This window comes from Cibotium barometz, chromosome 37 (genome assembly GCF_041138505.1).
Source record: "Cibotium barometz isolate CiBa-2024 chromosome 37, ASM4113850v1, whole genome shotgun sequence".
NCBI lineage: Eukaryota > Viridiplantae > Streptophyta > Polypodiopsida > Cyatheales > Cibotiaceae > Cibotium > Cibotium barometz.
Window position 1 is genome coordinate 38275368 of NC_141082.1, and position 23272 is coordinate 38298639.

General features: G+C 44.2%; 1 protein-coding gene across 4 annotated transcripts in view; it reads right to left on the bottom strand.

Annotated features, from left to right (window-relative positions):
- The window catches only part of LOC147617255 (DEAD-box ATP-dependent RNA helicase 8-like), a 49605-nt gene extending 26658 nt beyond the window's left edge, over window positions 1-22947 (bottom strand). For 2 of the 4 annotated variants that reach the window (XR_015262404.1, XM_086776887.1), the window contains exons 1-5: window positions 22819-22947; window positions 12721-12955; window positions 12423-12483; window positions 12038-12272; window positions 10991-11229 (exon numbers count right to left, since the gene is read on the bottom strand). Coding sequence is in view for 1 of the 4 variants with exons in the window: in XM_086776887.1 (XP_086633013.1) it covers window positions 10991-11229; window positions 12038-12272; window positions 12423-12483; window positions 12721-12875 (690 nt within the window). In the remaining 3 variants the exon portion in view is untranslated. Of the gene's footprint in view, window positions 1-10990; window positions 11230-12037; window positions 12273-12422; window positions 12484-12720; window positions 12956-22448; window positions 22607-22818 lie in introns of those variants that run through there. The other 2 variants (XR_015262405.1, XR_015262406.1) reach the window with 2 other exon arrangements.
- Between the last annotated feature and the right edge of the window lie 325 nt (window positions 22948-23272).

Below are 23272 nucleotides of genomic sequence, written 5' to 3' on the forward strand. Positions count from 1 at the left end.
GCAAAGAATGAGACCAGGGTTGCATTTCTCAAGAAAAAGCTTGAGAACTTGGACATGAATGAAGGTGATAGTATGGCTGATCATCTTACGAAGATCCGGGATCTTCGAGAGCAGCTGCTCAACATTGATGAGGTCGTTTCCAAAAAGGAGTTAAACACTATCATCTTTGCCGGAAACCTACTTGAATTTCCACACATCACTCACTCTATCTATGCGGGGTAACCCTGAACCAATCTTGTTTGAAGAGTTGGTTGGTTTGTTGCTATAGGAGGAGCAAAATCGGAAGAACAAAGTAGCATATGTCTTGAAAATGAACATTTTTCAGGATTTTTCAGGATTTTTCCAAATATGCAAGCATCATTCTCTCAAAAAAAAAATCCAATGATATCAATAGCATTTTTCCCAAGCTATTTTGATAGCATACATCAGTCCAAGGGCTTCCAGCATGCGTGGTGATGGGGCTTTTGCTGCCCAAGACAAGGGCAAGGGAAAAGTCAAACACAGTTTTCAGCCAAAGGCTGATTCTTCGGGACCGCCTTCACGAAAGGCTAAAAATGATACAGGCAAGCCCAAAAAGAAGGGCAAATGTCCCTACTGCAAGAAGCCAGGTCATTACTTGAAAGAGTGCAGAAAGAGGCTTACAAAGGAGAAAAACGAAAGCGGCATGGCTGTAGATTCTTCTTCATCACCTACAGGAAAAGATGATGCATCAGTAAATCTTGTGCAGGATGAGTGGACTTTCATCACTTTCAGTTATGATGCATCTTTGGAGCATATGTCTCTCAGTGTCAATGAAACACACGACACAGGGGGTATTTTGATAGTGGCGCTTCTAAACACACCACCTCTCGGAGGGATTTGTTTAAGAAGCTTATGGCTGCCCCAGAAGGCAAACGGGTAACATGTGCAAACAATTCTTCTTCTCCAGTTCAGGGTATTGGTGAGGTGATCCTCTCAACAGCAGATGGTGCAGACTTATATCTTTCAAATGTATTGTATGTGCCGGGGATTAAGAAGAACTTGTTATCCATCTCGTCTTTTACTAAAAGAGGATATGTAGTCAACTTTGAGAACGACAGATGCTCAATGAAAGACCGTGAAGGTGGCTATGCATTGGTCACTTCCGGCACATTGTACCATGGGTTATATCAACTTGACATGTTTGATAGGAGAGAGCATGATGCTCATGTGGTTACCACTCTTACACCTACCAAGCATGAGGTAGAATTGTGGCATGCCAGGTTTGGGCATGTGAATTATGGCAGTTTGATGCTATTGCAAAGGCATAATATGGTACAAGATATGCCTCATGTAGAGCTGCCACACCAAAACATGTATGTGAAGGGTGCATTTTGGGTAAGATGGACAAAAATGTATTCCCAAAAGATGGATCAACAAGGGCTGTCCGAAAATTACAGCTTGTGCACAGTGATGTATGTGGTCCTATGCGGAAACCATCTTTTGAAAAGCATCTATACTTTGTAACCTTTATCGATGACTACTCCAGATTTGCATGGGTGTATCCCTTGAAGGCCAAATCTAATGTATTTGCATGTTTTTAGCATTTTCTGGCACAAGCTGAAAATCAAACAGGTTGCAAAGTGTAGACCCTCCATACAGATTGAGAGGGGAATACATGTCCATTGCTTTCAAAGCATTTATGGCAGAGAAAGGCATAAAGCATCAATGCATGATGCCATATTCTCCTTAGCAAAATGGTGTTGTTGAGAGAAAGAACAAGTCTTTGATGGAAATGGCTAGATGAATGGTTAAAGGCAAAGGATGGCCTCATAAATTCTGGATGGAAGCAATAATGTGTGCTACACATGTGTTGAACAGATGCCCTACCAAAGCATTGTAAACCATCACGCCATATGAGGCCTCGCATGAAAGGAAACCTAAAGTTGATCACTTTAGAGTTTTTGGATGTATATCATATGCACATGTACCTCAACAAATGAGAGGTAAGCTTGATGACAAAGCTACTAAGTGCATATTTGTGGGTTATAGCAGTGGCAGTAAAGGCTACCGTCTCTTTAATCCTTCCACACAAAAGATTTTGGATAGCAGAGATGTTGTATTTGCTGAAAATTCAAACCAGCCATTGGCTGAATTTTTTGGACATAGCATGTTTGAAGGACTTCTCCCATTGGGAATTGATGGCTCTTCACATCAGCCATCAACTTTGTCAAATGGACAGCATTTGGGTACTCCAAATCAGCCCATGAATGAGCTCATTACACCTCAAGAGCGGACAGCAACGGAGGAGGCTAGAGTTGTGCCTCGTTGGCTGCTCCATACTTTACAAGAGAGCAAACTTGTAGCTCCACTTGGTAGCAGGACACGGGCTGGTTCACGTAATGCAAGAGAACACGCAGATGTTGCTTGCATGAGTACACTTTGTGATGTAGATGAGCCAGATTCATTCGAAGAGGCTCATGAGGATGAGCATTGGATGCAAGCCATGCAAAATGAGATGGATTCTATCCATAAAAACAGCACTTGGGATTTGGTAGACTTGCCTACTGGCAAGAAGCCCATTGGCATAAAGTGGGTTTACAAGCTAAAAAGAAAGTCTGATGGTACCATTGACAGGTACAAGGCCAGGCTAGTAGCCAAAGTATGCAAGCTTCGAAAAGTACTTTATGGTCTCAAACAAGCTCCTCGAGCTTGGTATGAGAAGATCCATACTTATTTGACCACGCAAGGATTTTGCAATAGTCCAACGGAGAGCACCCTCTATGTGAAAGAGGATCATGGTACTTTGATTATGCTCATTCTTTATGTGGATGACATGTTGCTAACTGGGAATGGCATGGATAAACTTTCAGCATTCAAAGCTAAATTGCATTCATCATTTGAGATGACAGATTGGGATTGTTGCATTATTATTTGGGCATACAATTTGTGCAGACAGATGTTGGGATTTATGTACACCAAACAAAGTACATTCAAAAGCTGTTGCACAAATTCGGGTTTCAAGATTGTAAGCCCATCTCCACTCCGATGGAGCCAGAGCTGAGCCAGGGCTGAATTTAAGCATGCATGATGTTGGAGAGCCTTTTGATATGAGTGTTTACAGCCAAGCAGTGGGTTGCCTCATATATTTATGCAACACACGCCTAGATATTTAGTTTGGGGTTTCCAAGTGTAGCAAATTTATACATAGCCCAGGTACAAAGCATTGGCAAGCAATCGGATCTTCCGCTATCTTCAAGGCTTCCTGGATCTTGCGTTGGTATATCCCAGGGGGAGCAGCTTGCAGTTACATGCTTACAGTGATTCAGATTGGGCTGGTGACTATGATACATGACAGTCCACCAGTTGAGTACAGGGCAGCCTTTACAGCCACAGTAGATTGTCTATGGTTGAGGAGATTGATGACTGATCTTCGTGAGTGCCAACAGACACCCACCACCATACTCACTAACAGTCAGAGTGATATAGCTGTGGCATGAAAAACAGTGTTTCATGCACGCACTTAAGCACATAGAGATTCATTATCACTATGTCAGAGAGAGGATTCATGAAGGGGAGATCACATTATCTTACTGCTCTACACAAGACAATGTTGCAGATCTGTTCACGAAGGCGTTGCCTCGAGAGAAGTTTGAAGCTTTCCGCAAAGCTTTAGGCTTACTCTCCAAGGACACTTTTCTCCCTTTGGGTTTCTACCCTCAGATATTAGGTGTTAAAGGACACCACACTTATTTTATTGTATTATGATATTATGGAGTCAACTCCTTTGCTCCACACATCTTGTATCTATCTACTTTGTGTAGCAATCACCATCTCTCTCTCTTTTGAGAGCTTGTTGCTATATACATGTGTGTGTGTGTGTGTGTGTTCTCTGTTTCTCTGAAACCCTAATCACCCAACATCGTGCACAGTCGCCGGATGGGGACTATGCGAACAGCAGGCTGTGATACAAATGTTAGCGCAGATTAGGGTTAGGGTTGCACACAGAGACACAGAGAATCAATAGGTAGCAAGTACAAAGTGGATGGTGATTGATACTCACACACCAGATATCCAAGGGGAAAACCCCAAAGGGAGAAAAGAGCCCTTGGTTAGCCCATGTTCACATGTGGCACTACTCATAGCATATATGCTAATAATCAAGGAGGGAGCAACAATGGACCACTTGGTGTATCACAGGGAGTTGGCATGTACCATAGTTGGGCTAGGACTTTGGGATACCGGAGAGGGTGTGGGTGTACCAAGAGAGTAATCTAGTGGCGCAACACGTACTGTAAAGAAGGAAGGTGACCTCTCTGGGTAAAGACCTATCTTGTGGAAGAGGATTTGGCCCACCGGTATGGAGAGGCCCATGTACGGGTATCATTGCAGAAGGAACGTGTAATGATGCAAGTGAGCCTCGGCAATAGTCACCACAAATATCCACACGTCGAATTGGTGAAACTAGGAGGTCGGTGTGGCTACTTGACCTCTGGGCACAGGTACGGGAGAAGGCATTGGAATAATCGCCGGAGAAGGTGCCCGAGGAGGAGAGTCTTGGAGGTAGCTGAACTCGTAAATCTCTTCGGCCATAAGCCACCACATCAAAGGGGTTCACTGAAAGATTGCTCCCGAGGTATGTTGTGACCAAAAGAGAGTGAAACTGAATTGTTTGTGTTTGAAGGATCCCGGCTACTGTAGGTACTCCAAGCGCAAGGCACGAAGCAAAGGCTGTAAATGATGAAGAATCGTAACCTCTGCATTTTGGAGGAAAGTCATTACATGTGCAGGCAGTAAGTGATCACCACTGAGAGAGCATGTGCAGAAAGAGAGAGAGGGGGGATGGGGGGGGGGGGCACGCTGAATCGCTGGCAGATGAGCCACGAATTAATACACAAAGGGCTGGCCATTTGTTCTTGCATGTGCGCAAGTGGCCAACGTTGGTTTTTTTTTCTTTGTTGATACCCTGATAACGACGGTGGACTGGGTGCTTCGTTTTTTGTTTTGTTTTTTATGTTGTTTAGGGGCTGGCCGTTAGCAGCATGGCTGGGCGTTGGGTTTGCATTTTTTTTGGTTCTTTTTTTAATGATGTGCACGCTAGCCATGCTGGTTTGGCTCGGTAGTATAGGCCAGCTAAAGTGTGAGGCCGTAATGCTTTGTTCGAAGCATTATTTTTAAAAAAACATCAAAAGGCATGTCTTTCACAGAAAGGTGCTGACTTTCAAACGGCCGATTCAGCCAAAAGGGGCACGATGCATGTGCGTGGAAGACAGAAGAAGATCCTAAGCAGGCATTGTTCAAGGCTAGAGACACCCGGTGAGGCTACAACTTGCCATCTCTCTTTTTTTTGTGTTGTAGAAAATTGGGGAAATTCAAAAATCAGGTAAAATTGGGCAAAGGGACCAAAATTGAATGAGGCATGCTCTCCCGCTCTTCCATACAAACCCTGCTAAGGCTTTTTTGGATTAAGGCTGACTGATTTTTAGGGTTAGGGTTTGGCTATGGGCATCCTACAAGTTGGAGTTTGTTTGCTCTGATACCACTATGAGGACTTCACAGCCTATTAGTAATTTATAAGACATAATTAAAGATATAAAGTGCTTTTGTTCCCAAAGATACCTTCTAGCTTGTTCTCGCCATTGATTTGAAGTCGATATGATGTATGAGTGAATCTACAAGTCCAAGGCTGATGATGGCGATTGCCCGTTGATTGTGTTGCCTCCAGGTTTTCAACTCCGGTCCCTACGTTGAACGAGCATAATCTCCCATAGTCCTTCCCTCATCAAAACTAACTGCATCTTGGTCTGCCATGTCAAAAACCCAGTTCTCGAGAACTTGTCCATAAGGTAGATGCTTGATGAAGTGGCCCAATCCATTTTGGAGAGCGTACAAGAGCTAGAAGCAAAAGCACGCCGGAAAAGACTTTGCAAAGGAGGAGAATTAGGGGGTGTGGAGAGAAGAGACGGAGAGGGCTATCCTTTGTGGTGGAGAAGCCCTTCTCTAGAGTCAGGTGGCTTTGGGGCGGCAGTGCTTTAGGCGACAGACAGTAGGCTCTGATACCACTTGTGGGCTGTTACGGTTAGCAAAACAATTGCTATGGAGGCTTAAAAGGATACATGGTGATGAGTGTACTAAAGCGAGAAAGTGAGAGATCTAACAAACTGAACACAGAGGGGCTCACTGATTGCACAACTCAATGGTACTTTGATTAATGATATTGAGCTTCAAAGAGTAAAATGCTTTTATGTACATTGATACCAAACCCAATCTCCTTCCTCAAAAGTAAGAGTTCTTCTATGTTTGTCAATTGCTTTCTTCTGTTTGGCTTGAGTGGCTTGCCATAAATGATCTCAAATGGAGCTTTACCTGTAGAAGTGTGTATTGTGTTATTGTAAGCATATTCTACCAATGGTGGGTATGGACAATGGCCCAAATCCATCTCGGAAGACGTAATGAAAGCACCCCCGGATCTCGTAGTACACTAGGTATCGACATATGTAGTGCTCCTCAGTCTCTAGCTCCAGCTGACAGAGCTGGCAAATCCGATCCTCAAGGGCAAGGGAGAAGGCTCCATATCGACCGGTCTCTATCCTCGGTTAATGTGAAGACGTGCGGATCTGGCCAATAGCACATCTGACTCCATGAGAGAGGTGAATGTCCTTGTACCTCGGGCGGACAACAAAACCATCACGGGATAAGTGGAGAAGATGCTCTCGGTAGAAAGCCATCTTCGTCCCTAGTGGCTCGGCCAATGTGATCCATCATGATGATCTTGTTGAGCTCACTCTGGCTCAACTCCAGGAAGGGGGAGTCCAGGCTGTACTATAAAGGTGGAAGGTGGCCCATATGCATACCATGTAGTTGTAACCATGTGCTAGTCTGGGCATACCAGCACTCCATGTCGCCCTATGATGCGAGGTGTCTGGACGACTCTAGTGTGAGTCTAGAGTATCTATGCCTTGAGAGGCTCCATAGCCTATGTATGAAAGTGACAGTCTGGAAGAGGGCCTCGGCTACGATCGGTGGGGATCCCATCTCTACCCGGACTATCTCACATGGTACTGATGATTTACTTCTGATCATGCCGGAGATCATCATCACTAGTGGTCTCTCCATCTACTCCCACCCATCATAAAACTCCCCTCCACTCGAGGCTGGTTGCTCTGTTGTAGATCCACTCATAGTTGTTTCTCGTACTAGTAAGAGCCCATTCGTACCGTACGGTTCGTACAGTTTCATACGTTCCCCCCCTCCCCCCACCTTGAGAAAAAAATTCCCAATGCTAAAAAAAATATAGAAATCCTACTCAACAAAGATCCCAAATGCCTGCAATACTTCGCAACTTTCGTGTGCACTCAATATTCCATATGGGGTTACTGAGAGACCTAAAAAATCTGGCAAGGTAGACTGGTAGTGTACACTTGATTGGTAGGATGAGAGAATCTTGCTATTACATCACTTGGAGATCCCTGGCATAGGTAGCCTAGACAATCAGATCCTCAAGTTATGTACGAGGGAGAAGATTTGGACATGGCCATTTTGATCTAGAGAGGAGTCCCTAAACCTATCACCCTAGATGCACTGCTCGTATTTGTGCAAGGATGGTCCCTTAGTCATAAACGCTACACTGGGAGACCTTTTGTATTGCATTACGGGAGACTCCTGGCCGAGCCTCTATCACAAGCGGAGGAGTGGATCCATAGTTGTCACGGTACGAAAATACGATACCGTACGGGAATTTTTGGTACGATATGAAATTTTTGGATACCGTATGATAAAATATCGTTTTTTTTTTAACACTTACAAACTATGGAGCTTCAAGCTTGAATGTGAGGGAAGGTTGGGGGGGGAGGAGTCCCCAGATGGGAGCGCCGTACAAAAGCACTGGTGTAACCAACGTGTCAAATAACCAGAGCTTCGTCTGAGGCTCATGAAACTGGATGTGTGCACACTGGCTCTCCAGGGCTCTGAGTGCAGCATATCCGCTAGTCAATCTGTCCTCCGCTGCCCTCCTCATGGTAAAGCACAGCCAGCAAAAGTGACCCCCAGGAAGACATATCTCTTGACTCTTTGTACTCTCCCCACCATAGGTGAACTCAGGCAGCCGATCAGCCCACTGCTGAGAGGTGTTAAACACCATTACCTTGGTCTTCCCAAGGTTCACTGTAAGGTCCCTATCCTGGCAGAAGGTCCGTAATGCATCCAAGTGTCTCTGCAACCCCTCTGGTGTATCTGAGGTAAGTACAATGCCGTCGACATAGAGCAACAGAGGGATCAACACTCCTCCCAAGCCAGCTCCAGGGCCTCCTAGTCTGTCAATGTAGTCACAGATCTCATCAATGTATAGCCTGAAGAGTGTGGGTGATACCGGGCAACCCTGCTTCACCCCAATAGTGCTGGTGATCTCCTCTAACATCCCGCCTCGAGCCCGGACCCGGCCTTTGACTGACTCATTCAATGCTAAGACTCCCCATCTCATCTCAGCGGGCACCCCCATGTCCTGTAGCCTCTGCATCAACCTCCCGTGTGGTACTGTCAAATGCCTTGCGGAAATCCACAAAGCAACAATATACTCTCCTCCCATGAGCTCTGCCCTCCTCGATGATGGCCCGAAGCGTGAAGATGTGATCCAGGGTAGAGTATCCCCTCCTGAACCCTGCCTGTCCATGTGCCCGATGCTGATGTGTCTCTGCCCATTTGCTCAACTCATGCTCTAGTACCGATCCATAGAGCTTGGCTAGCACGTGGCCAACCATGATGGTCCTATAGTTACTCGGAACCGTAGGATCACCCGCTTTCAGGATCGGTACTAGAGTATTCGCTGACCAACTGGCAAGAAAACCTTCGCAAAGGGCCTGATTGAACAGGTGGACTAAGAGTGGCGCAAGCACGTCCCTCGCATGCGAAAGGTGCTCTGCCACTAATCCATTGTGATCCTGGGTTCAGCCATTCTGCAACCTGTCAATGGAGTCGCGGATCATGCCGATATAGAAGGTGGAGGAGGTGAGTCGGCTCTCTGGTGGTCGGGGGAGAGGTGGTTGTCTGGGTATCTGGTAGAGCGAGGTACCACAAGCATGCCATGTCTCCGATGATGTAATAGGTGTTTGGGCTCTGGGTGTCTGGAAAACTTGCCACGCCTCCTTGCTGTCCTGTCCCAAGAAAAGATGGTACAACTCATGCTCCAACTTCGCCAGGTAGGCTCGCTTCTTCCTCCGCACGAGGCAGCGAAAGATCACACGCACCTGGCAATGTGTACAGATCCCTTGTGGTTCCTCTTGGATGAGGCAGGCACGGGTTTCCCGGCATTCATCATCGTACCAGCCTTTCTGTGGGACATTCTTGCTCGGAAGTGTGACGAATGGCCAAGTGTGAGGGAAGTACATGGCAGTTGACGTGTGGAAGAATTAAGACGAGACAACGGTCACCACCTAGGCTCCTCTATAGAGAAAGGACCAGGGGACTGCATAGCGATCTAGCCAGCAGGATGTGTTAAAAGACCATGACCTTAATTTTGCCGAGGTTGACCGTGAGGTCTCTCTCATCACAAAATCTCTCCTATGCATCAAGATGTCTCTGTAACCCCTCTGCAGAATCGGAAATCAGGACTATGTCGTCTGCATATAGCAAGATGGGTACCACCATCTGAGCCAAACATGAGCCTGTCCCCTCCAAATCTGTTCACAAAGGATGTGCTCTCATCTAAATACAGCCGAGACAGTGTAGGAGATAGCAGGCAATCCTGCAAGACACCTGTGGATGTCTCCTGAGAGCCCTCCTGGTGCCCAGACTCTACCAATCACGGTCTCATGTTAGGCCATCACTTCCCATACTACATCCGATGGAAACCGAAGCTCCTGTAGTAGGTCCAGAAGTTGGAATCTAGGGACCATGGGTTCTTGTTTGTGTTGGAGGTCGTGAGAAACTTCTTCGTGGTTGAGGATACAAGTCTATATTGAGGGAGATGGAGGAGATGCTGAATGGAAGTTTGGGGATGACAAGGTGCTCAGTTAGAGGGGGAAGAGGAGAGAGATCTTTTGTTTGACAAAGGTGCCTGCAACAAATCATCAAAATTCAAGGGCCTTTGCCTGAGCTCTCTCTCTGTGTCTCTGTGTCTCTGTGTCTCTCTCTGTCTCTTCTCTCCATGCTACCATTGAGGAGGCGAGGGTGCAGAAGGAACATGTATATTGCTGTTTTGTGGATTTTCGAAAGGCCTTTGACTCAAAGCACAAGCAGGCTACCCTTCCAGACCGGGTAGGATATGCCAAATCCCCCCCCTCCCCCCTCTTTTGAATGAGGACCTGGTTATGCACAAAGGCATAAAGAGTGCAACATCTCAGGTCCAAGAGGGAAGAAACCCATGTGCAGCATGGTGCCCTTGAGGAAGCCCCATAAGCCACTTCAAAATCTAGACGAACGGTAAACTCCCTGTAGTTGTGCATGGGAGGTGGCTTCCCCAACATGACTTTCATCTGCATGATCTCATTAAAGGCAGTGCAGATACCTCCCTTCATTGGCTACCAATAAGCCACAAAGAAACCCACTCAGAGGCCCTTATTCCCAATACACTTTCTGGATAGGCTAACCCACAGGGCCTCTAGACATACCTCACCAGAAAAGTCCTGCTCGAAGAAGGCAGCTCTCACGGCTGGATTCTTGAATCTAGAGGGCCTCTAATGGCCTTCTTGAAGGCTGCTCTCGAAGGTTGGTAAGCATCTGTCTTGTATGCGGCCAAAACTCCAGATACACCTCTCTAAGCTCCTAAACTAAAAAATTCTGCAATTTGTTGCTCCTCAGACTCTAAGACAGCAAAGTGACCACACTGCTTTCTTAATCTTCAGAAATCCTCATCCTTTGATGAGGGTGACGGGGACAGGGTGCTCACCCTGGGACTGTGTCAGACCCCAGATCCCCTGGCCGCCCATAGCACAACACAACAAGAGCAAACTTCAAAAGCACCAAATAGGACCACTTGCTTGCAAAAACAACAAAAAAACAATAGGTCCAAAAACAGGAGTACACACAATAATCATACCTCATCCATCACCAGCATTGTACACTCACTCAAATTGCACACCCCTTTCTTGGTCAAGTCTAGAACCCTTCCAGGAGTACCCACAAGAATGTGGACTGGTTGATACAGCCGCATGATATCATCCTTCAAGCTTGTCCCACCTGTTGTAACCATGACCTGAATGCTCAAATGTTTGGCAAGCTCTTTACACACTTGTGATGTTTGCAAAGCTAGCTCCCGGGTGGGTACTAGCAGGAGGACTGCAAGCGAAGATTTAGTTTTTAGAAAAGAGGGTAGTTCATATTCCCAATAAAAACATTGCAAAGGTTTGATCGAAATTTTGAAACACAAAAACACTCATGCATACACATGCTTATGCACTCGCACTCACAAATGCATACCCATATTCATACATATGCATATGTACATACATGCATGCATACATATGCATATGCATACACATTCACATTCACATGCATATGAATTCATAAATACATGCATACATACACGACAATGTAATGAGTGTATGTATATTATGTATATATTATATGCATCGGTACATACAATTGAGTATATAGGTGTGTGTGCGCGCACACGCACACGTGCTTACATTTGTCATATGTATTTAAGTATATATGTAAGTAAGTAAGAAAGTGATAAGTGAGTATGATGCATGTATGTATACATACATACATACATACATGTATACATGCATATGTACTTACATACATGTATACATACATATGTACTTACTATACACATATACATATATCTATAAATGTATGTATGTATGTACGCATGTATACATGCGAACATACATACATAAATGTATGTATAAGTATGTATATATGTATGCATGTATACATACATACATGCATACGTACGTAGTTACATACATATGTGCATTCTCACATGCATACATATATACGTATATACATAAATGTATGTATGTATGTGTATATATATGTACGTATGTTACATACATACATACATACATGCCACACTAATGTACTCATGCTTCATGACAAATGTTGCAACTCAATACCATCAAACCATTTGAACGCTCACCTTGAATCACATTTTTGCTTGGATCTGTCTTCTCAATAGCTGGAATACAAAAAGCTGCAGTTTTCCCAGTTCCATTCTTAGCTCTTGCTAGTATATCACTTCCTGTCAAAGCAATGGGTATGCTTTCCTCTTGGATAGGAGAGGGCCTCTCAAACCCTTTCTCATAAATTCCCATGAGCAACTCACGCTTTAAAAAGTAATCCTCAAACTCATTGCCCTTTGTAGCCGTCACATCCTGCATCACCAAAAGAGCTTTTAGCCCCCTTACGGTGGGTCCTTGCTATTGCACCATGCTGCCCAGAAGAGGGAATGAATGCACACACGTCGACACCTTTAACAAAACTGAAAATGTAATAATAGGAAGAAAGCAAGTAAAAGGCCAAACCTCTGTCCTGTAGCGTGAATCCTGAGGAGGTAATCTGATTTGTGATTTCCAATCTTGCAAACTGGAAGGAAAAAAGAGGCCATGAGAGGAAGATAGCCCTTTTACAAAATCATTGAAAACTTACTTTATGACTTTCATATCCTCTAAGAGGAGAAGTTTGGAAGGTTTTCAGGCAGCCCCAAAACAGACCCAGTTAGGCACCCAGGACCAGTCAGAGCCTACAGATAGGGCTCCTACTCCCCCATTTCAACTCAAGAATGAACTCCCACAAAACATCACTTAATACAAGAAAACTGACCTCAAACTTGTCTGCCCTTGTGCCTGAGCATTTGATGTACTTGGATTTGATTGAGGCTTCAATGCCATGGTAGTCATGTTATGCCCATGGCTTGCTCCTTTTGGTCTGAGCTCATATGGAGTACGCACTGGACGGTTATGTGTGTCCCCGTACATTGGGTTACTTACTTGGGCTCTCGTAGCAATTCAAGAGTATCTCCTAATACAGGCGCCACTGCAGCAATTTTCAAAAGTACCTGCAAAATCCAAACCTGACATGCTAAGGCTAGCATTATAGAGTAAATGCTAATAAATTGCAACTAATTCTTCACAGAAAAGCATTCGAGGACATACAAAAATCAGTCCTCACATTATCTGACATACTACGGTTTTGTGAGCAGCTTGAACACACTAGCAAAGAGGTCAGTGCAATGGCATTCCCTCCACACAGGCTAAGGGAGGCTCTTTTATCAGTAAAGATTCTACCATTTTTGCCTGCCAAAGAGCCCAAAGAGGAGCACCCAGGTTGCAGCCAGACCTAACAGGAAAATAGCATCCTGCCCCCTTATTGAGTGCCTCGCAGTTTGCTATTGGGTGCCCCTTCAACCAACCCTTCCTTGTGCTGCAACCTTGAGCGTACATCAACCTGATCCTGTCTATGAAACTAAACCTATGATGTGGCATAATGAGATGGTGTTGAGATTCGTTTGTCTTTATTTTTTGCAGGAATGTTTTGACAATTATGGCAAGGTCACAGCCCTCCAGAGTAGGATATGCCAAATATACAAATGAGCTTAATGAGGACAAGCAAGACTAGAGGCGTAAGGTCTATCTGTCTAGGGTGCAGGTGAGTACACAAAAAAGATAGCAACAAAAGACTTTAGAGAAGACACTTGCACAAACAGAAGCGTAACTCTACTATTGTACTGCATTATGCGATGCACCTATACTATACAATCAAAATTAGCAGCCTTTGAATATGCTCCCCACACGCTGCTCAAGGAGGAGGCCAGTGAAACTACACCGACTAGGTGTGAACATCCTTGAGCACCATCTTGTGAACAATATGCTCGTCAACACTAAAATAAACTAGCCACAATACACATAATCTGAAACCGGCCTCTGGTAGTAACCAAAGTGCGGTAGACTAGCAGTCATCCAACCAATTGTAGTCCAGCCAATAAAACAATTATATGGGAGCTAGAGTGCTCCAACACATGAAAGAGAACGACACCTGTTGGCCCCAAAGCTTGGCGCCCCTTTCGGTATTTCTTTATTCAATTTCAATGGAAAAGTTTAAATGATTACAACATGGCCATTCATGGCTCGTATGTCTACAAGTCCAATCTGCCAATCCTCTGGACACCACTAACAAAATCCCAAAGACCTTTTACCACAAGCATATTTTTCAGCATAAAACTCCACAAAGAGTAGTTCGTGCCGTCCAATTTGTCTTCCTTAGACAAATACGTGAATACATCACTCTGCTGTTGATTTGCCATTATGCCAATGCACAATGTTGTACCTGTGTATCAAAAAACCCAATAGCAAGAACCCTGAAAGCAACTGTACTCCACTGAATACAGTTAACCCAAATATGCCTGCACTCTCAATCCTCTGAATGTGCAACACAATGCACCACTGACTGAGTAGAACAGCAAAAATGGCTTACACAGTGCCAAAATGCCCAAAAATTGCCCAAAGTTACTGTACCCAAAACCTTGCAAGAAACCTGTAGAGTTTTCTTTGCAAGAAAGTCTGCATGTATCTGCCAGAAGATTTTCACAGAGAAAATAAAAATGCCCAAAATTCAAAATATGTAGTGCTTACCACTACTGTACTGAGCAGTTTATGGTATTTCTAATGAACAACTGTACTGTGCAGGTACACAACAGCTACAGTCGAGGTATTGTACGGAAGCAGGTACGGAAGCAGTACGGAAGCCGGTGTGCAGGTACATTGACTGTACGGCTGCAGTCGTGGTTTGTACGGAGCACTGTACGGAACATGCGACCAGAGCAGGCGACCAGATCAGGGCGACCAGGTACACAACAGGTACAATAGGGAAACAAGTACTATCAACTAGTACTGTACGGAGCTGGGCGACTGTACCTGCAGCTAACGGATACAGTACAGAACAGGCGATAACCTGTACCTGTGGTGCAGCTGGTGGCGGGTACCACTACGGACAGAATATAGAGCAGATACTCGCGCAGGGCAGTCGTACAGAACAGTACAGTAGACCATGTGGAGCAGTACGAGCAGGGCAAGGCAGGCCAACCTGGAAGCTCTGATACCAAATGAAGGCTTTCAGCTGTTAGGGTTAGGGTTTTGGAGGTACTGCAAACACAAACGTGGGGAAGCAAAGAGAGAACACGACTCTTGTTGTGTATTCAGTTGATAATGTGAAGTACAATAGCCACATAATAAAGTGACCTAAAAGAAGTGTTCACATGTCCGGTCATAAAATGTGTTGTGTGGACAAAACACTTATAAACTGTTTATAAGTGAAACTAAGCTAAACTGGGGGAAAAAACCTCCACTAACTGAAGTAAAAAGTGTCCCAGTAATCTACTGATGATCACTAGTACTCCTATGGGTGCATACACAGCATAAAACCCAACAAAATTCATGAGGGCAACATGTTTGTTAATTATGCTCTTATGTATACAATTATTAATGGTCCTTCTCATCCCACTCTATAGACGAGGCTCTTTCACATTTGCCTTGGCGTCATGCTATGCAGGCAGAGCTGGATGCTATCGAACGGAATGGCACTTGGATTTTGGTGCCTCGGCCTCTGCAGCATAAGGTGATTGGTGTGCGTTGGATTTTCAAATCAAAGTTCCGAGCTGATGGCAGCTTGGACAAGCACAAGGCGAGGTTGGTTGCCAAGGATTATGCTCACCGCCCTGGTGTCGACTTTGATGAGACCTTCGCTCCCACGATCCGGATGACTACCATTCGTATTGTTCTTGCACTTGCAGGACATCATAGATGGCCTGTTTTCCAGATGGACGTCAAGTCAGCTTTCCTGAATGGAGAGCTTACACAGGAGGTTTATATTGATCAGCCGCCAGGATTTGTTGTTCCAAGCAAACAGGATCATGTGTACCGGCTGAAGAAAGCTTTATATGGTCTAAAGCAGGCTCCGCGGGCTTGTTACCAGCAGGTTGATGAGTTCTTTTAGAAGCTCGGCCTGCGCCATTCTCATGCGGATTCGAACCTTTATATCCTCCTTGAGAGGGGGTTGATTGTTATCATTGTGGTCTATGTTGATGGCCTCATCTTTACAGGTTCTTATTCTGTGCGGATCCGTTCTGTTATGGATGCTTTGGACACAGAGTTTGAGATGACGGATCTTGGCCTCTTGCATTATTTTTTTGGCTTTGAGATTTGGCAGACCTCGAAGGGCATTTTCTTCTCTCAACAGATGTTGGAATTAGGGTTGCAGGAAAGCACACAAAGCTTGGAGAAGAAGAAGCAAGAATGCACACAACACAAAGTGTATTAGATTGTGTCAATGTACAAAAGATAAGTTAGCCCTAGAATAATGGGCGTATATACAAGCCGGGGGAAAAAACCTCCTAAAGAGGGAAAAAGTGCCCCGGCGGTCCTAAGTGTGTTCACACACATCACTGCCTATATATATGGCAACAAATCCCCCTTGGGAGTGATGGTGTGAACGAGAGCTGACACTCATGTATAGGGGAGTGCCATGCCCGAAGTAGATCAATCCACAAAGGGGAGCAAGCCCAAAGCTTTGCGGAAAGCTTCGAACTTCTCACGAGGAAGCGCCTTTGTGAAAAGATCGGCGAGGTTGTCCTGTGTTGGCATATAGGCCAAGCTGATCTCTCCTACTGAAAGTCTCTCCCTAACATAGTGATAATGCACCTCAATGTGCTTTGTGCGAGCATGAAAAACTGGGTTTCTCGCAACTGCCAATGCACTCTGACTGTCGGTGAAGATAGAGGTGGCAGACTCCTGTCCAACACCCAAGTCAGCCATAAGCCGTCTGAGCCACACACACTCAACCGTAGCTGTGAAAGCTGTCCTGTACTCAGCTTCACAACTCGAAGTGGCCACAGTAGGTTGATTCTTGCTCAACCAAGATATGCATGAGCTACCGAGCATGAAACAAAAACCACTTGTGGACACTCTTGTGTCATAGCAACCAGCCCAATCTGAGTCCGAAAAAGCATGTAAATCTGGCAGCAACGATCCCCCCTTGGGATAAAACAACCCAAGATGTATGGTGCCACTCAAGTAGCGAAAGATGCGTTTAACTGCCTTCCAATGCTGAGACCCAAGGCTATGCATAAACCTGCTCACCTGTGAGATTGCAAACTGAATGTCCGGCCTCGTAATGTATACATAAATGAGGCAACCAACAGCTGTCTGATAGAGTGTGACATCAAAGTGATCTCCAGCATCATGAAGACTCAACTTCAAACCTGTCTCCATTGCAGTAGCAATAGGCTTGCAGTCTTCAAGGCCAAATCTCCGCAACAATGTCTCAATATACTTTGTCTGACACAAAGCAATACCTCCATCACACTACTTAAATTGTATCCCCAAATAATGATGCAAATGCCCCAAATCTGACATCTCAAAAGAGGCATTCAAATCAGCAATATGACTCTCCTTTGGTCCTGTGAGCAGCATGTCATCGACATAGAGAGCAATGATTCGATGTACACCATCCACACGTTTAACATACAAAGTGCTTTCTGTTGGACTATTCTGAAACCCATATGCAGTCAAATATGCATGTATCTTTTCATACCAAGCTCGTGGAGCTTGCTTTAAACCATATAAAGCCTTTTTCAACCTGCACACTTTGTTTTCCTGCCCTCTTTGAACAAAACCACGAGGCTGCGATACATACACCTCCTCATGCAAATCTCCATTTAAGAACGCAGTCTTTATGTCCAACTGATGTACATTCCAACCATTATGAGCTGCCAATGCACAAATGCTACGAATGGTAGTCATACGACAAGTGGGAGCAAAGGTCTCATCAAAATCAATGCCCTTTTCTTGAGCATAACCCTTTGCAACAAGTCTAGCCTTATAGCGATCAACACTGCCATCTAGCTTTCGTTTCAACTTAAAAACCCACTTACATCCAATGGCCTTTTTACCAATAGGCAAATCACACAAAGACCATGTACCATTCTTCATTATAGCATCATATTCACTTTGCATTGCAGCCAACCAATTTTCTGATTTTTGTGCCTCATCAAATGAAAGAGGTTCTTCCTCTTCACACATACTAGACACAGCCAAAGCATAGCAATCTGATGCATAAGAGGCATGCTGAAAACCTGAACGAGTACGACTAGATATAGGTGCATCAATTTTACTATCACGCAAGGTTTGCACCAGCCATTTAGGCATACCTCTAGCCTGCTCATTTTCAGCCCTATCCTCAGAAATTACATCCTGTAAATCTGCATCAGAAATAGGCTGATCTATGATGTCGTTTAAAATCTGCATAGACTGAATATTTGCCTCATTAGGACTTACATTTGAATTCTCACCTGTAAACAGAGGCAACAATGTATCAAATACATCCCGCGAGGTCACACTTGTCTCTTTGGTACATGATAACGAAGGCTGCACAGCATCTTCCACAAAAACAACATCTCGACTAATCAAGATACGCTTTGACTGCGGATGATACAATCTGTAACCTTTGCTCTCAGCACTGTAACCAACAAAAATGCATTTGACAGCCTTATCATCCAATTTTCTGCGTTGTTGCACAGGCACTAAAGCATAGGCCAAGCAACCAAAGACACACAAGTGACCAATAGAAGGCTTCTTGCCATGCCAAGCTTCGTATGGAGTAATAGACTGCAAGGCCTTAGTGGGACACCTATTGAGTACATATGCAGCACACATGACAGCCTCAAGCCAAAACGCATGTGGCAAAGCTTGGCTCTTGACCATACATCATGCCATCTCCATAAGTGATCTGTTTTTCCTCTCAGCAATACCATTTTGCTGAGGAGTATACGGCACTGTACATTGGTGTTTTATCCCACGACTAGCCAGAAATGCATCAAACTCTTTAGACAAGTACTCCCTCCCCTCAATCAGAACGGAGGGTGCCCACAGTAAAATTGGATACATTTTTAACCATAAGAAAAAACTGTTTGAAGCACAAAAACACTTCGGACTTTGCCTTTAGTGGATATACTCATGCATGCCTTGAGTAATCATCAATGAAAGTCACGAAGTACAAGTGTTTACCAAATGATGGAGTTTGCATAGGCCCACATACATCACTATGTACAAGTTGCAATTTGCGAGTGGCCCGCACAGAACCATCCTTTGGAAACGCAGAACGCTGCATTTTGCCCAAAATACAGCCTTCACAAACATGTTTTAATGGTGCCTCAAGAGGGAGCAATGAAGCAACCATATCAAATTTCTGCAAACGCAGCAAACTAGCAAAGTTCAGATGACCAAAACGAGCATGCCATAGTTTTGCATCTGAAACTGCCTTTTCATCAGAAACTGCATTTGCTGAATCTTCCACACACTTGTCATAAGAATTGAGCCTATACAGCCCACGAAACAAGGTGCCAGATGCAATAATCGTATCACCAGAAGTCAAATCATGAACAATACATCTGTCATCCATAAATTTGACTACAAATCCAAGTCTAGCAAGCGCAGAGACAGACAATAGATTCTTCTTTATCCCTGGCACATACAAAGCATCTGAAAGTGTGAAAGCACTGTCATTTGCAGCAATAAGCATAATTTTACCAATGCCTTTCACTGGGTAAGAAGATTATTGGCACATGTGACAGTATTCCCATTCGGGACAGCCTCAAGAGAAGTGAACATATCACAATGCGAGGTAATGTGCTTTGTAGCACCTCTGTCAAAATACCATACATGAGAGTCAACAGCAACTGCCAAACATGCATCATGTACAGATGGGTCATACTGACAATACACGCTAAACGCCCATTCTGTATCCTGCACAACATTTGCAGAATCTGCATTTGTAGAAGCATCCGCTATTGTGACTGCATTTGACTCTTTCTTCTTTGCCTCTTTAGCCTTTAGCTTAGGGCAATTCTTAATGACATGATCATTTGCCTTACAATAGTTGCACCTGGTCTTTTTCTTGCCTTTATCAAGAGCCTTCTCAGACTTATTGTTGCTACCTATGGAAGGAGAAGAAGTTACAGACCTACTAATAGAAGAAGAAACAATGGAAGGGACTGCCTTACCACTTCTTCTCTGCTGCTGCTGGACAGCAATAAATGCTTGATCAACTGCACGCTGCCTGGCCCTGTTTTGCCTGGACTGCGCTTCTTGCAAGAGCTTGTTGACTAAAGTATTATACTTGACAGCATCAGGTCTGCCCTCAGTAAAAAGTCTCCACGTGGAAGCAAAAGTCTGATATGTCTCAGGTAAAACATCAAGAACAGTCTGCACAAGAGAATGATCAGGAATAATCTCACCTGCAGAAATCAACTGTTCTTTGAGATCTTTAATATCAGTAAGAAACACATTCATGTCATCATCTTCCTGCATAATCTTCAATTCTAGCTCTTTTTACAGGTAAGCGATTTTTGCCTCGTTACGACCTGCATACAAACCAGCTAGAATATCCCAAGTCGGAATTTTAATTAAATGATTAATTTATCCCTCATAAGAATTCGTGACTAGTTTTGAATTCAGTTAAGCAAAATACTCAATGAATGAAATTCAATAAAGTAGTAATTGAAATATTACCCTTCAAGAAATACTTCAGGAAGAACCTCTCCAGACTCAAACTCTAAATCAGACTATGACCAAGACGTAACTCCTTCGTCAGTTTCAAGAATAGACGATGTGACCAGTTCAGTAATCCACACACTCAAATCACCCACCAAATCTGAAACTAAGTTGAGACCTTTGATTTTGATCTGAGGATCAAGATTACAGAATTCAAGAAATTTTGCTTCGGAATCCAGACCTGTGATCTAGAAGTATTGGGATATAAATTTAAGAAATACCAATTGTATTCAAAAGAAATTCAAAACTGAAAACTTGCATAGAAACCCTGTTTTCTTAAAGGACTGTCTTACGCCACAATGCTGGAGGAAGCATTTGGTATATGTGTTTTTCTAAGGGAAGTTCGGTTGCAACAGCTGACAGGGAGTGTTCAAAGGACGGCTCACACGGCAAAAACCTGCCCAGGTCTTGACCAACCTGAGTATGGTGTAAAATGGTGTGCTTCCGGTACGATGGGCGAGGGCCGACAAAGCGGTCCTGAGTGAAGTGCCATGACACCTAAGGAAGATCCTGAAGGATAAATTATTGTTATCTGTTACTTGATCTCGTTGTTGACCTGCTGGTCTCAACCGAGAGTCCAGAGTGATACTGTTTTATGAGAAACAAGGATTGAATGAAAATTTTGAGTTATGACATCTGTAACCAGTAATTGTTTGTCAATGGATTGTTTTATAAATTAAAGTTTAAAGAAGAGTGTGTGAGTATCTGTATTCTAAAGCAAAAGTTAAGAAAGGCTTTCAATTATGGGTGGGTGAGTACTTGTCTGGTTCTACTATTCCAGTGGTTGGGCGGTGGCTAACCCATGGACCGGATGGGGTTAGGCTGGAATCAGTAGAGTTTTAATAATAAAATTGATTAATAAGAATACGCTTAGAACTCGAGTAGTTAATTAAAATCCTGAAGACTTTTCTAAAGAATAAATCAACGGCTGTGCCTGATTTAATTAGGAAAAAAGCGTTGGTTCCTTCAAAGTTAAGTTTGTAATAGTTTTCCTTATATCTAGTCTTATCAAATGAAGGTAGTTCAGTATCTTGATCTCGTTAAAAGAATTCTTTAAGAAAATAAAAATGGTGGAATCGTCCCCGCTTTTCGGGCATGGGAAATTTTCTCGGTTTCGATTTTCGGAATGACCACCAGCTTAGTCTCGTGCCCGGACATTCGAGAGTGAGGCCCCGAGTGAGAAACCCTGCCCCACGCAAGAGGAAGCTACTTCCGCTGCTGCTGCTACCATCCGAGAACCCGGTGCGCAGAGGGGACAGTGGGATCTCACATCTTTTCCAACATTTACCTCTAAATACTTTTTTATTCATTTACCTACACCTTGGTCTTCATCTTCCTTTGCCATTAGATCATGCCCTTTCAAAACATGGCATCCCCAAGCCTCTGCTTGGCACCACCCAAAAACAGCTGCCTGCCCACCTTTTACAGGAGCTGTCCTTTCAAAGATTGAGAGCCAACCTGGTTGTTGTCCAGCCAGGCCTCCCTTTCGTAGGGTATGCAAAAGCTGCTAGGTCTCCCCACAAACCTACCCCTTCCTAGCCACCCATGCTGCCATACGAAGTGCAGGCAATATTGAAGGGATCTACTGGTGATACTGCTCGAGACCTGACTGTTCCTGCAAAAACCTACTCCCAATCCTGATGTTCTATTACCACATTTTCAGGATACATTCGCTTTCTAATTTAGCTTGTCCACAGATAGACTGTGCATCCAATTTGCACAGGCATTGACAGTGCGCTCTCGTGTCTTCTGGCACATGGAATTTTCTGGACTTCCAACCCAGTGCTTGTATGCCACCGGATGAGACACCTTGCGTGGCTATGTCACCAGCAGGTGCCAACAGACATATGCTGCCCTACCGCAGCACCGCTGGAGGGCACCCTCCTCCACCACATTTAAATCAGAAAAAGAGGCTTTTATCAGAGATCAGCAGCACAAAGGCAGCACCTTGAATTGTTCCAAATCATGGGTTTGCTTCTGCAAGGCGCTCTCTCAATACATGGACGTTCGGCTGCCTCGAGTTTTACCCATGATGGGCAGTCGTTGTTGGAGAATCTTACCAATCGGATCGGGTAATGATCCACCAAAGCTTGATTGGAGAAACTCTGTCCAAGAAAAGGTGGGTTTCAATATTTTTTTTCTGTTGGGTTCATAGATCATGTCTTCGTGTCAAGCAGAAAAGAGCAGAGAGCGAAACCCTAATTTTCCTTTTTGCACAGAGGAAGACGATAACAAATTATGCGGGGAATTGTAAACACTGGAAAATGATGCAAAGAAAACACGAAACAGAGAGAAAACCTAAGATGGGGGAACCAACCTTCGAGAGAATCCATCGATATAGCCAGACCTTGCCAGAGAGTGCAAAGCATTCCCTCTCTTGATTGGAAACAAAATATTCCAAATTCCAAATTAGCTTTAATAACGTATATAAAATTCTCTACAGTAAATCAAATAATAATAATATGAGAGAGCATCTCTCAAGGCACTCATAAAGCCTTGGTATATATACTTAGGTAACATACTTCATACTTTGGACTCCATCATTCATCAAGCTACTTTTCTAAGGTTTCAATTCAATTTGGCTCCATCGGCTCTCAATTGCAATTACTTCAAGCATGATGTGCTTCACTCACATGGGCCTTTGGTGTTTGGACCTTCCGGTGTCGTGAATTTTGGTCAATTGAAAATTTTGGCTAGCGTTTGAAAGGGTGCTAGCACCTCTTCATACTCGCACATTTTGTGTGCCCTTATATTGGTGTGCCAAACTAGGT